At 46.4% G+C, this 11,332-nt stretch overlaps 1 protein-coding gene across 1 annotated transcript; it reads right to left on the bottom strand.

Moving 5' to 3' along the window:
* Positions 1 to 2,413: 2,413 nt before the first annotated feature.
* Positions 2,414 to 9,651, bottom strand: ALAS1 (5'-aminolevulinate synthase 1). Its single transcript, XM_082487699.1, has 10 exons — positions 9,389 to 9,651; positions 8,467 to 8,673; positions 7,347 to 7,502; positions 7,043 to 7,265; positions 6,296 to 6,480; positions 5,527 to 5,706; positions 5,161 to 5,325; positions 3,924 to 4,192; positions 3,283 to 3,445; positions 2,414 to 2,696 (listed from the first exon to the last, which is right to left on the bottom strand). The coding sequence occupies exons 1-10, from the start codon at positions 9,588 to 9,590 to the stop codon at positions 2,536 to 2,538; spliced, it is 1,911 nt and encodes a 636-aa protein (XP_082343825.1). The 5' UTR covers positions 9,591 to 9,651; the 3' UTR covers positions 2,414 to 2,535.
* Between the last annotated feature and the right edge of the window lie 1,681 nt (positions 9,652 to 11,332).

The following is an 11,332-nucleotide window of genomic DNA, read 5'->3' on the forward strand; positions in this document are numbered from 1 at the left end:
GTGCGGAGGGACCGACGGCCACGTGCAGAGGTAAGTCGTGCTCCTGTCACTTCAAAGGTCGCTAGCTTTGAATTGTAGGATTCGGTTCTCTCCTGTGACTTCTTTGGAATAATGCTTGAGATTCCCAAGAGCCAGTACCTCTTCTGTGTCTTACTACTTCTCCTCTGCAGTACGGGGTGAAGAGTAGCTGCTATAAAAAGTAGAAAGAAAAATTGGGCTTATTAACTGGTATGTAAAATGCACTGGGCCAATTCTGAGTGCTTTCAGTGAAGAAACTAGAAATGAAGTAACATTGTACTGTCAAATTATGGATATATATTAGTCAACACATTCTGTGTAGTGTCCCGTCCCCCCCGATTGCCTACGCCAGCTGCTGGGAATGGCACTGGAGGCACTCTGTGGTGTCGGGGACACCGCTCTGGGAGAGGTTGATGTAGGATCTGTGGATTTTTACTTAATGGCTCAAGTTAATGTAGTAATATAACCTAATACATAATGAGAAAAGCTCTGTGATGAAGGTGCATAGTCATTGAGTCTTAAGACACAAACTGCTCACGGCAAGGCAAAGAAGTCAGGGTGGGGCATTATATTTTCCCTTGAGTAGTACTAAACTTGCCTCAGTAAGATCAGGATGGTGTCACAGCTAATCCACCCGAACAGCGGTGCAACTACTTGCATATCTGATATCTGGGGAGACCTTATAGCGGCCTTCCAGTGCCTACCGGGGCCTACAGGAGAGCTGGGGAAGGACTATTTACAAGGGCATGTAGTGACAGGACAAGGGGTAATGGCTTCAAACTGGAAGAGGGGAGATTTAGATGAGATATCAGGAAGAAATTTTTCACTGTGAGGGTGGTGAGGCACTGGAACAGGTTGCCCATAGAAGCTGTGGATGTCCCATCCCCGGAAGTGTTCAAGGCCAGGCTGGATGGGGCTTGGAGCAACCTAGTCTGGTGGGAGGTGTCCCTGCCCATGGCAGGGGGCTTGGGACTGGATGATCTTCAAGGTCTCTTCCAACCTAAACCATTCCATGGTAATCTGGTGGCGCCACGCTCAAGCCCATTTCATAAACTGCCTTGTTTAGCAACAGAGCTGAACTGTGTTAATCCTATAGCCTGGTGGTGGGTAGTTTCCTCCCTCCCATGGAACACCTGCATGTGACAGAGGTGGCAGCCACTTGACTGGCTGGCACATGGCTTCTTAAAAAGCAGCTTGACTGCTCGGGAAGTCACATTTTTATTAGAGTTCTGAAAACAACAGTGTGCTTCAGTACACGCTTAAATGACTGGTGACTTTACAGTTGATGGAGCTGATGGTTTGCTTTAACTTGGGCTTCTGTCTCCCTATTTGTGATACTGTGAGTGTGACAGCAACAGGCAGTGCTGGGGGTTGGCTTGGTACAGCCAGAAAACAAGAGTACTTGGACAGAGTAGCTGTTCAATGACTTGTGAAAGCTAGATTGTAGCACTTACTGGACGTGCCTGTACATGAAGGAAGCAGCTTAGTGCTTTGCTCTGGACTTTGTGCCAATATGGACCTCTGAGTACATCCATACACCCAGAAAATCACTTCCCCCTGTTCAAAGCATGCCCTTGCTATTCATGAAAGCTTTAAATAGCATGGCAATTAGGCACAAGGCCTAAGTTTTTCAGAGGAGTTGCAAAAGCAGTACCAATATACTCTTAAATTACTTCTGTCAGAGACCTGAATTATTGGATTGCTTACTGATAATTGGCTTTTACACTGAAGTTTGGCTCTGAGTGCACTGGAGGGCAGAGCATGCAGACTTTTGGAGACACAGGCAGCCAGAGGTAACTTGCATCTACCGTTTCCCAGCTACCTTGGTTTTCTAACTGTGCAGCAGTCACAAAATTCCACTTATTTAATCCCATTAGCTTTTTTTTTTCTTCTTAATAGTGAGCACCATGCTGAACACCAAAGGGAGAATGCTTGTGCACAAAACTACAAAAGGATATGGCAGTAGAGGGAGACAGCATCTAGCAGAACCCATTTTAAATGCCTGCCTCCAAATAAATGTGTGCAAGCTTATCATACAGTATTTCTTAAGTAGCATACTCTTACTTAAGTCTTAGTGTGCATGTAGTACTTATTATACCTGCATGTTTTCAAAAGTTTTCAGGTAGAAGCTTGCAAGGAGCTTTAAATGCCTTTTAAAAATACCTTTCTTTCTCTTTCCATGAGAAATAAACCCATCCATTGTAGTATATCAGGAAACACTGCTGAAGTGTTTCACTGAACACTGGCATAGTGTTACTGAAAAGCAGTACTTCAGCTGAAGGGCATTAAGCTGTAGACCAGTTTTTATTCCCCCCAGCTGCCCTTCCAACCACTGACACTTCAGTTTCACTTACAAAGAGAAGCAGAGAAGCAAATAAAAACACAACAGGGCATAATGGCTCTAGAAATTTATTTTCAGAGCGTAGTGCTTTAACTATGATTAAAATACTTATGCAATTTAAAAATGCTACTGACTGGGTACTAGAACTAGACAAGAATACAATTAACACCATTACTTCATGCACTGACAGATACTAGTTTGCTCATGCCACTGAAGTAGGATCTTTCCCGTTCACTCATCACTTCAAAATGTAGGGGTCTTCTACAGAAGTTGCATTCAGCTGATGAATGTGGCTTCAGCTCCAGCCCAACATCCTTCCATGTAGCCAACAGTTTTTCTGTTAGGAACAGAAGAGTTGATCAAGATCAAGTCTTAAGGCAGTAGAGCAGAAGAGAAGTGTCATCATACCTATTTTCCTAGCAAGTGAGGAGGGATAACAGGAATGCACTGTGACATAATTTACCTCTTGAGTGAGGTGACTGGGCTACAACTAAGTCTCAGCTATCCTCATACTACCTCTTCTGGCAGGATCAAGTAGCTACTTTCCCTGGACAGATCCATGTTTAAGACAGGTTAACTGCTCAGTGGAAGACAGAAAATTTCTTTGGACTCCACATAAGTGAAGATTGGTTTGGCCAATGCTTGAGCAGAGCCCCAGCAGAGGTGGCTGTGACACAACTGGCTGGGTACAGGGCTGCGCTGGCCTTGCACACTCTAGTCTAGTGTGCCAGTGCACTGGCCTTAACCTGCTTTGAGTATGACGTGTGAAGTGCAGAAGTATGCACTATGTACACTGCACAAGTGGAAAAACACAGTCCAGCTACTGGCATCTAAAACTTAAGAGTCTCCTAGTATCACCTTTAGTATAAAGACTACATAGACAACCCAGTGTTTTCATTGCACTGATGGAAGAATCCACTCACCAAGAAAATAACTCATCATCTGAGGGGTGTGGTGAGGTGTAGGGGCAATACGTAGCAGCTCTTCTCCACGGGGAACTGTGGGGTAGTTGATTGCTTGGACATAGATGCTGTGCTGGCTCATCAGCTTGTCGCAGATCTCTGTATTTTTAGCAGCATCTGCAACCTAAAGTTCAAAATTTTGAGTTACAAGATCAACCAAAACATGCAAGGTGGCAGAACTGTCAGCCCAACTTTAACTAGTCCTATTTGATTCTTGTGGCTAGCTGTCTTCCTTGTACCACTGGAAGTAGCATATACATCAGAAAGAAGAGCTAAAAGCTTGTGCTGTGGAACCCTCTGGGCACCAGCACACCACTGCAGCCTAGGCAGGTAGATCTTTATACCCGAGTTCTTTTTACTAGCTTGTTACCAGTCTCCTTGCTCTCTGGGTACTGTTAGTGGGTTCCATACACTTTATCATACACTTTACAACAATTATAGCAGGCAGAGGTCAACTTAAGCCAGACCTGTAGCACATCACTGCTGAATACTAGGACAGATTTGAACTTTGTGAATGTTAACTAATACCTGAAAGTGTAATGTGATCATAGACAGGAAAACAGGATACTGTTGACACAGGGCTGTAGTGCCCGAGTACTCACCCTTATTGGAATGATGTGACTGGGGCAGTGCACCACAGGAAGCCCCGCATCCATCAGCATCTGTCTCATAAGCTTCACATTGCGTTGGTGCTGGCGCCTCAGAACTTGCCCCTCTGCGCTCTTCAGAGTTCGGACGGATTCTAGGGCACCAGCTAAGAGCATGGGTGGCAGGGACGTTGTGAAAATAAAGCCAGCAGCATATGAGCGAACAGTGTCTATCAGTGAACTTGTACTGGAGATGTACCCTCCTACACAGCCAAATGCTTTGCCTGTGAAAAAAAAAAAAAAAAGGGGCAACCAAGCTTATTTCTTTTGCCTATTAGAATGGCTTGAAGTCTTATAGCCTTTTGTTTGAAGGAATGAGTTACTTTAACTACATACTCAATGTAGTCAGGGCAGGCAACAATTCTAGCTGCCATCCCCCACCCTTCCCCCTAATCTTGTATTTACGAAGCACATGTTACAGCTTTGTTTTCAAGTCAATCCTGTTAACATGGACCTAATTATTACACAGCAAAGATAGTTCAAGATTCTCTCAAATACTCAAGTTTTGATTTTGAGGAAGACCTTATAAGCCCAATCATCAAGCAGACCTCAGTAGTGACCCCAAGAGTCAACACTAAGTCTCTCAGCAGATTTAAATTAATCTGTTCCAGAGATGCTAGAAATAGCCTATGCTCCTAAGGAGCAAACAAGGTTGTTACTGTGATTGTAAATTTTACTTATGTTTTGGAAGCTGTTTAAACAACTTTCCGATTTGCAGCAGTAAACTTACTCCTAAGTCTGCATTCTACTCTGATAATGGCAGTTGCTTCAGTTCTTGCCAGATCTCTTTACATAACTCCCCATCTCAGGTTTCTAGATTAGGAACACTCCATTTCACATAAAAGAACTAAGTACTACTAAATATAGAGTACTACCCTACTAGCATTCTCACCTGAATTTATTCTTGAGTTGTGTAATATGCCACTGGAGGACTTTTTGATAGCTTGTTTAAAGAACAACAACCACCACCCAATGCTACCTTAACTGATTTGTAAGACAGTGTAAGCAGCTTAACACAAGCTTTTCAAACTGTGAGGCATACTTAAATCCTTTGGGCTTTTGGAAAAATCCTAGCCCCCAGTAGCCCTTAGCAAGTTCATGTGAACAGACTGATTTTGAGTTAACCCACTTAATTTGGCTGCTCAGCAGCTTTGCTGCCTTAGCGTCTGTAAAAGTGCCAGGCTGTGCATACCAAGCGTTCCAGAGATGATGTCCATCTTGTGCATGATTCCATCCCGGTCTCCTATACCACCACCTCGAGCTCCGTACAGCCCCACAGCATGCACTTCATCCACAAAAGTGATTGCCCCATGCTCGTGGGCCACATCGCACAACTCTTCCAGAGGACAGACTGCACCTAGGAACCAGAGTAGTGATTGGCAGCTTAGGATTCCCTGTACTCAGCTTGGATAAATATCAGAAGTATCCCTAAACACTAGGCATTTTGGAAGATTATTTTCATGTAAACTCTTATAGCACTGTACGCTTGACCTAAGATACAGGCGATTTGAGCACTAACTGGATTGGAAGGAGACAGAAGGGTTTGATGTCAGCTTACCATCCATTGAGTGAACAGTTTCAAACGCAACAATTTTAGGGGTAGATGGATCAGACTTCTTCAATAATTCTCGAAGATGGTTGACATCGTTATGGCGAAATATGTGTTTTGGCACCCTGCTGTTTCGGATCCCCTGGATCATGGAGGCATGGTTTCCAGAATCAGAGTAGATCTCGCAACCTGAGGGAACAGCCCAGTTACACTTTAAGTACAGAACGCATTAACTGATTCTCAGCATTGCTTTATGTATGGGAAGTGTTCGGGCAGCAAGGGTAGCATGTTCTAGGAAGCAATGCTCTTGATCAAAAGAGCAAGTTACAGATCATGAAGCAAAAATAATATTTAAGGCTTATTTCAGATGTTTAAACTAACGCTAACTTGAGCTTAAAGAAATACAGAAGGGTTTTCCCAAGTCCTTAATATTTTTATCTAACTCTCAACTTCTGAAGTTACACAGGGAAAGTGGTTCACACTCACAGGCGAGCGGACATTAAATTCCCACTGCCTCATTTTCAGGGGGAATTTAAATTTAAGTGCAGAAGACTGATTTTTGTCTAATGCCTTCTGCAATTCCTAGCTCCTAGATCTCAATCTCAGTAGGCTGCTGCTATGATTTGGCATGAGTTGAATATGGCATGAAAAAAAAGCCACATTACTTTGCTTATCGAGTAGGATGAATCCTCATGTTGGGTATGAAATGTACCCCCAAATGCTTAGGGCAGGGTTGTGGTTTTTTTTGGTAAATAGGGGGTGCAGTTTGAGATCTCACCTGGCAGCATCTTAGCTAAAGTGAAGAGGGTGGAGTCATTGGCTACAAAGCAAGATGAGAACAACAGTGCTGCATCTTTTCCATGAAGATCAGCTAGTTCTTTCTCCAAATCAACATGAAATTTGCTTGTTCCCGAAATATTTCTTGTGCCTCCTGCTCCAGCACCATGTTGTTTCAGTGTCTCCCTACAGAGGGCCCAAAGAGAAGCATTAGTATTACTGTGTGACACAGATGAATGAAGGATCATTGCTGAAAACACTCTAGCACATAATTGGTATTGTTCTAAAAAGGAACTGGCTGCAAAACGCAGCTGTTAAGTTTAGGGTCTTTGAAAAACCTGCACAACTCAGGAATCCAATAAGCTAAGAAAACAGTTACTGAATACAGCTGCAATACATCATCCAGTTTATCTGGTAACATCTGCTCATTGCAGGTAGTTGGAGTAGATGACCTTTAAAAGTCCCTTCCAACCCAAACTACTCTTATGATCATTCAATGATCTAAAGGGCTTCTGAGGAAAATCCAAGGAGCAGGGTCAGTGATCAATAGGTATACTACAGCCCTGGGGCTAAATACTAAGTTATCCAGCTCAAAAGAAAAGCATAAGCTTAAATATATACCATTAATACTATCAGAAGCAGCTTGTGTAGCATGGTACAGAAATCAATTCTTCAGAAGCATTCACGCAAAAGCTTCTGCAGGGCACTATAGCTTGACACTGCCTCTTAAGAATACGCCACTACTCACATAACTGCTCCACACACACGAGGGTGACGACTCATCCCCAGGTAATCATTGCTGCACCAGACAGACACCTCTTTCTTGGTGATCAGAGAATCAGTATAGTCATCTGCCATGGGAAAGATTTGTGCCTTTCGGTTCACTGTTTTGAATACTCGGTAGGTGTGATCCTTTTTCTTTTCATCTATCTTTTTCTCAAAGAATTGATCGTACTGGAAAGTTGATACAGCTGAAATGAGACAGAGACTTAAGCACACAGGAAATAACCACAAGAGACCAGACCTATGGGGGCTTTGCCAGACAATCTTACATTTTGGCAAGTTATCCTGAAGCAGATGAGAGACGCTTTCCGGTCTTTGCTTCAGCATAATGTCCTTAAACTTCTTCAGCAAGCCACTTTGCTCTTCTCCCTCAGTCTCAATGTCCCTCACTGTAGAAGCAGTTGGTATTTTGGCAAATTCTGTACCTACAGACATTGTAATAAATTCCAGTGAGCTCAATCAGTTTGAAACAAAATGAAGTACGTTACTTAAAATGTTTGCTTTGCTGAACTCAACTCTAGCTCTTCATTCTTTAGGAAGCATGTGCCTGAATCCATGTGCCCCTGTTAGGATCTACTATTTTATTTGCTTACAATTTTGCATTACACAAGACAAAAGGAAAGCCTTGCTAATCGATGACAATACAACATGTAATTTCCTTACAACACACTTGGTTCATCATGACTCAGAAAACTATCCTATACAGCTACAGCATTTATCTGAAAGAGTTGGTACACACCTAACCAAAGGCAGAGTTCTAGTTAGCTGCTTCCTTTTTGTTCCTAGTATTTTGTTCAGTTCGCATGGATTTTTTTTAAACTACGCCATAGAAAACAAACAGAAACACAAAATAAACTTCCTGTGACAGACAGCAAGGCTTTACTGATATTGGTGAAAAGTTCCTTCCTTTAAAGGACAGCCCTTCCGCATCAGGATTGTGAGCCAGCCAACACCCTTTAGTTCCATAAACAAAAAAGTCTTCTTGCTTTCCAGCTTGGATTTGTGCTGGTACTTGCCTAGTACCTTGACTTGGTTTCTTCCCTCTCTGGATATACCACCTTTGTCTCTACCAGCACCCTGGTAAAGCGCTCTTCAGTTCTAAGCATCCACTTTGGGTGCAAGCATAACAGCTCAATTCACACACTTAGAGCCAGCACATGAAAATACAGCATAGGGTATTGCTGCACCAAAATCACCCAGGGGAAACACTGCACAATATTGCAGGCAAGTCATTAACACCTACGTTCTCCAACAGCTTTTTATTGCAGTCTCCCATAATCCTACCTGCATAATTTAAGTGATGAGTGTTAGACTTGGTACACTCTAGAGAAAAGTCAGGCACCAGAAGCTCTCAGAAGGAACCAATGCTTCAGTGCACAGAATACGTACCTTTCCTGTCCACCTGCATTTCCTGCACATCCTCTTGGAGTTCTAGGCTGGCTTTGCAGAAAACATTACTGTTCTTGTGATTCATCTGAGCTGCCAGGAATGGGCATTTGGTAGCAGAGCTCTGGCTAGCACCAACAGGTGGGTGGCCGGCAAGTGTCTGGGATCCATCTGTATTCTGTTGGGCCACTTCTTTGGCATTTTTGGCCTCTAAGGTGGGGGTGGAGAAAGGAAAGCACTTGAGCTTCATCACTTTAATACAGTGACTTAAACTTTTCTATCCATTACTTTTGCAATTAATTTGGCACAAGCTATTCAGAACTGATTAACTGAGCGGTCAGATTTTATTTATACAAGCACAAAATCCCCATAGCACCCAAGGGGCATGTGATTTAAGGTACTAGATGTAGCACTGTAACCTTCTGGGGCAGAATCTCTCTCTCACTCCCAAAGGGGAGATTTTCCTTCGAGGAGTTTGGCTATTTTCAGCCGCCAGCCCTTCCTCTGCTGCACGCCTCGACGCTTCCCCCGCAGTGCCGGGGTAAGAACCCCCCAAGGAATGTCTGTCACCGGGTGGGGTGAAGGAACTGCTCAAGCATGAGAAATCCCAGATCCTCCATTCCAGGACCGAGGAGGATTCCTTCACAACTAGAGCTCGCTGCAGGACACCCTAACCGGCCGGCCTCTGATTTATGCCCGTGCTTAATTACCACAGACATTTAAAGGATTAAGCAACCTTTATCTCGAAGCTGCCCATTCCAGAAGTTTCCTGCTACGATATATATATATATTTTTTTTTTTCTTAAGGGCGACTAGGTCTGTCCCCGGGAAAGCTTCCCGTGACCCAGCCCGGTGCCCGGAGAAGAGGCCTGGCTCCCGAGGCGCAGCCGCCCCTCTCCGCCCCCTTCCCCGGTGCCGTACTCACCCCGGCGGGCGGCGGGGGTCTCCTCCTCCGCCTGCTGCCCGCGGGCGGCGGACGTGGCCAGGGCGCGGGCGGCGGCCGGGGGAGCCGCCTCCATCATCCGGGGGCAGTGCTGGGCGTAGAGGAGCAGGGAGGGCCCGGCCTTCTGCAGGAAGGCCTGCGAGACGCGGGCCAGGAACGGGCAGCGCCGTACCACCGCCTCCATCCTTGTCGCCTGAGGGAAGGGGGAACCGGACGTGACGCCAGCAACCACTGCACAGACAGGCACGCGACACCCAAGGCAGCGCTCCCCTACCCGGCACCGGCCCCTTCGCCGCCGCCTATATAGCCCGGCCGGGATCGGCGCAGGCGCACTGCGGCTGCCCCGCCACCGCAGGGCGCAGGCGCGGGCCGGGCCGCGAGGGGCCGGGGGTGGTGACGAGGAAGGGGGGGTTGTTGTTGTGAGGGGGCGGAGGCGGCTCTCGTGGGGAAGGAGGGATCCACGGATGGTTCCTGGGGCGCCGTGAGGGGCCGGAGGGGGCCTTAGACGGCTCCTGGGGCGCCGTGAGGGGATGGAGTGGGCCTCAGGCGGCTCCCGGGATGCCGTGAGGGGCCAGAGAGGTCCTGGGCGGCTCCCGGGGGACCGTGAGGGGCCGGAGGGGAGTTCAGGCGGCTTCTGGAGCGATATAAGGGGATGGAGGTGCTTGTGAGGGAACTGGGGGAGTGGGCGAGCGAGTAGCTGCCGGGGGTGTGTGTAAGGAGGCAGAGGGGGGCAGCCGGCCGCGGGGGTCTGTGAGGGGCGGCCGGCAAGGGAGGCATGGCCTACAGGGGAAGAAGAGGCGGGTGGTTGTCCTGCTGTGGGTTTTCCCTCAGCCCCAGGCTATGCAACGCCTGTTTCCCAGAAGTTTTGGAGCCCCGGTTCCCCGGGGGACAGTAGATTTGGGGAGCCCCTAGTGCGCCCGTTCGCTGGAAAACACGGTCTCTGAGTCAGCTGAGGGGGGAAACCCAGGGCTGCTCAGACACATCTATATTTTCTTCCTTAACACGCACCTCTGGCTCCCTGGGGAGTCCTTGCGGAGGAGCTCAGAAAGCAGCGGGTAGTCTCACTGGTGGCGGTGGGGTCCTGAACCCCTCTCACTTTGCTTACAGCCGGTGTGAACCTAAGTTTCTCCGCCGGTGATGTTCAGACTTCCACCACTGCGTTTTTGAAGCGTGGCACCATTGCCCAGGGTTTGAAGATAAATTTAAGACTCTTGTGAGAATGACAGCAGCAAGTAAAATTGAATCCTGCATCCTCTGGTTTCCAATGGACCTTAACGTTTATTTGTTTAAAAGTATTTTTACAGGTGGGTAATGATAAAAGGAGCTTTCCTTAGATATCTGGCCATCTGAGTTGTAGTAGTACTAATTCCTGTAAGCATATACTAACTGCTGAAGTGTGGAAAGAATGGAGAAGAAAGATGACAAGGCAGGTTTTTTCCTCATCTTGCGAAACAATGATTTCACGGAAGACAGGATTTGGGCAGAGTACTGCCTCTCTTGGCCTCATGTCCCTCAGCCAGCCGAGAGCCAGTTCGGACACTTTGAGGCAAGAGTGGTTTTTGTAACAGGCACGGAGTTTTAGGGAGAGCTCTTATTTGACTCGTGTCTTGCACACAGTCATACTGTGTAGTTACTAGAAGGTGCTCATAGTAGAGTGATTGGGGAAGTACAAAACCTGTGTAGGACTGTGGCTGCTGAACTCCTGTTTGGATACCAAAGGCACTCAGAAAGTATTGGTCAGTATTTATATGTTGCAAATTAATCTTTAGATAACTCCTCTGTCGGAGCACAGGGGGAAGACCAGCAGGATATTTGCCTGATCCCCCTCTCTTCATCACTGACTCACTCTGAGGATGCTGGCTGCAGTACGTAAACTTTGTGATCTGCGTAAGTAGATCAAGAGGAAGGCAACCTTAAACCATAGTC

This window comes from Vanellus vanellus, assembly GCF_965231255.1.
Source record: "Vanellus vanellus genome assembly, chromosome: 9".
Taxonomy (NCBI): domain Eukaryota; kingdom Metazoa; phylum Chordata; class Aves; order Charadriiformes; family Charadriidae; genus Vanellus; species Vanellus vanellus.

What these genes read in the sequence shown, in the direction of transcription:
- ALAS1 (XM_082487699.1), bottom strand. Translation starts at nt 9,590, where the DNA reads ATGGAGGCGGTGGTACGGCGCTGCCCGTTCCTGGCCCGCGTCTCGCAG. An exon ending in GACCCCCGCCGCCCGCCGGG is followed by an intron (nt 8,674 to 9,388) that starts GTGAGTACGGCA and finishes CCCCCACCTTAG; the next exon opens with AGGCCAAAAATGCCAAAGAA. An exon ending in AATGCAGGTGGACAGGAAAG is followed by an intron (nt 7,503 to 8,466) that starts GTACGTATTCTG and finishes CAATGTCTGTAG; the next exon opens with GTACAGAATTTGCCAAAATA.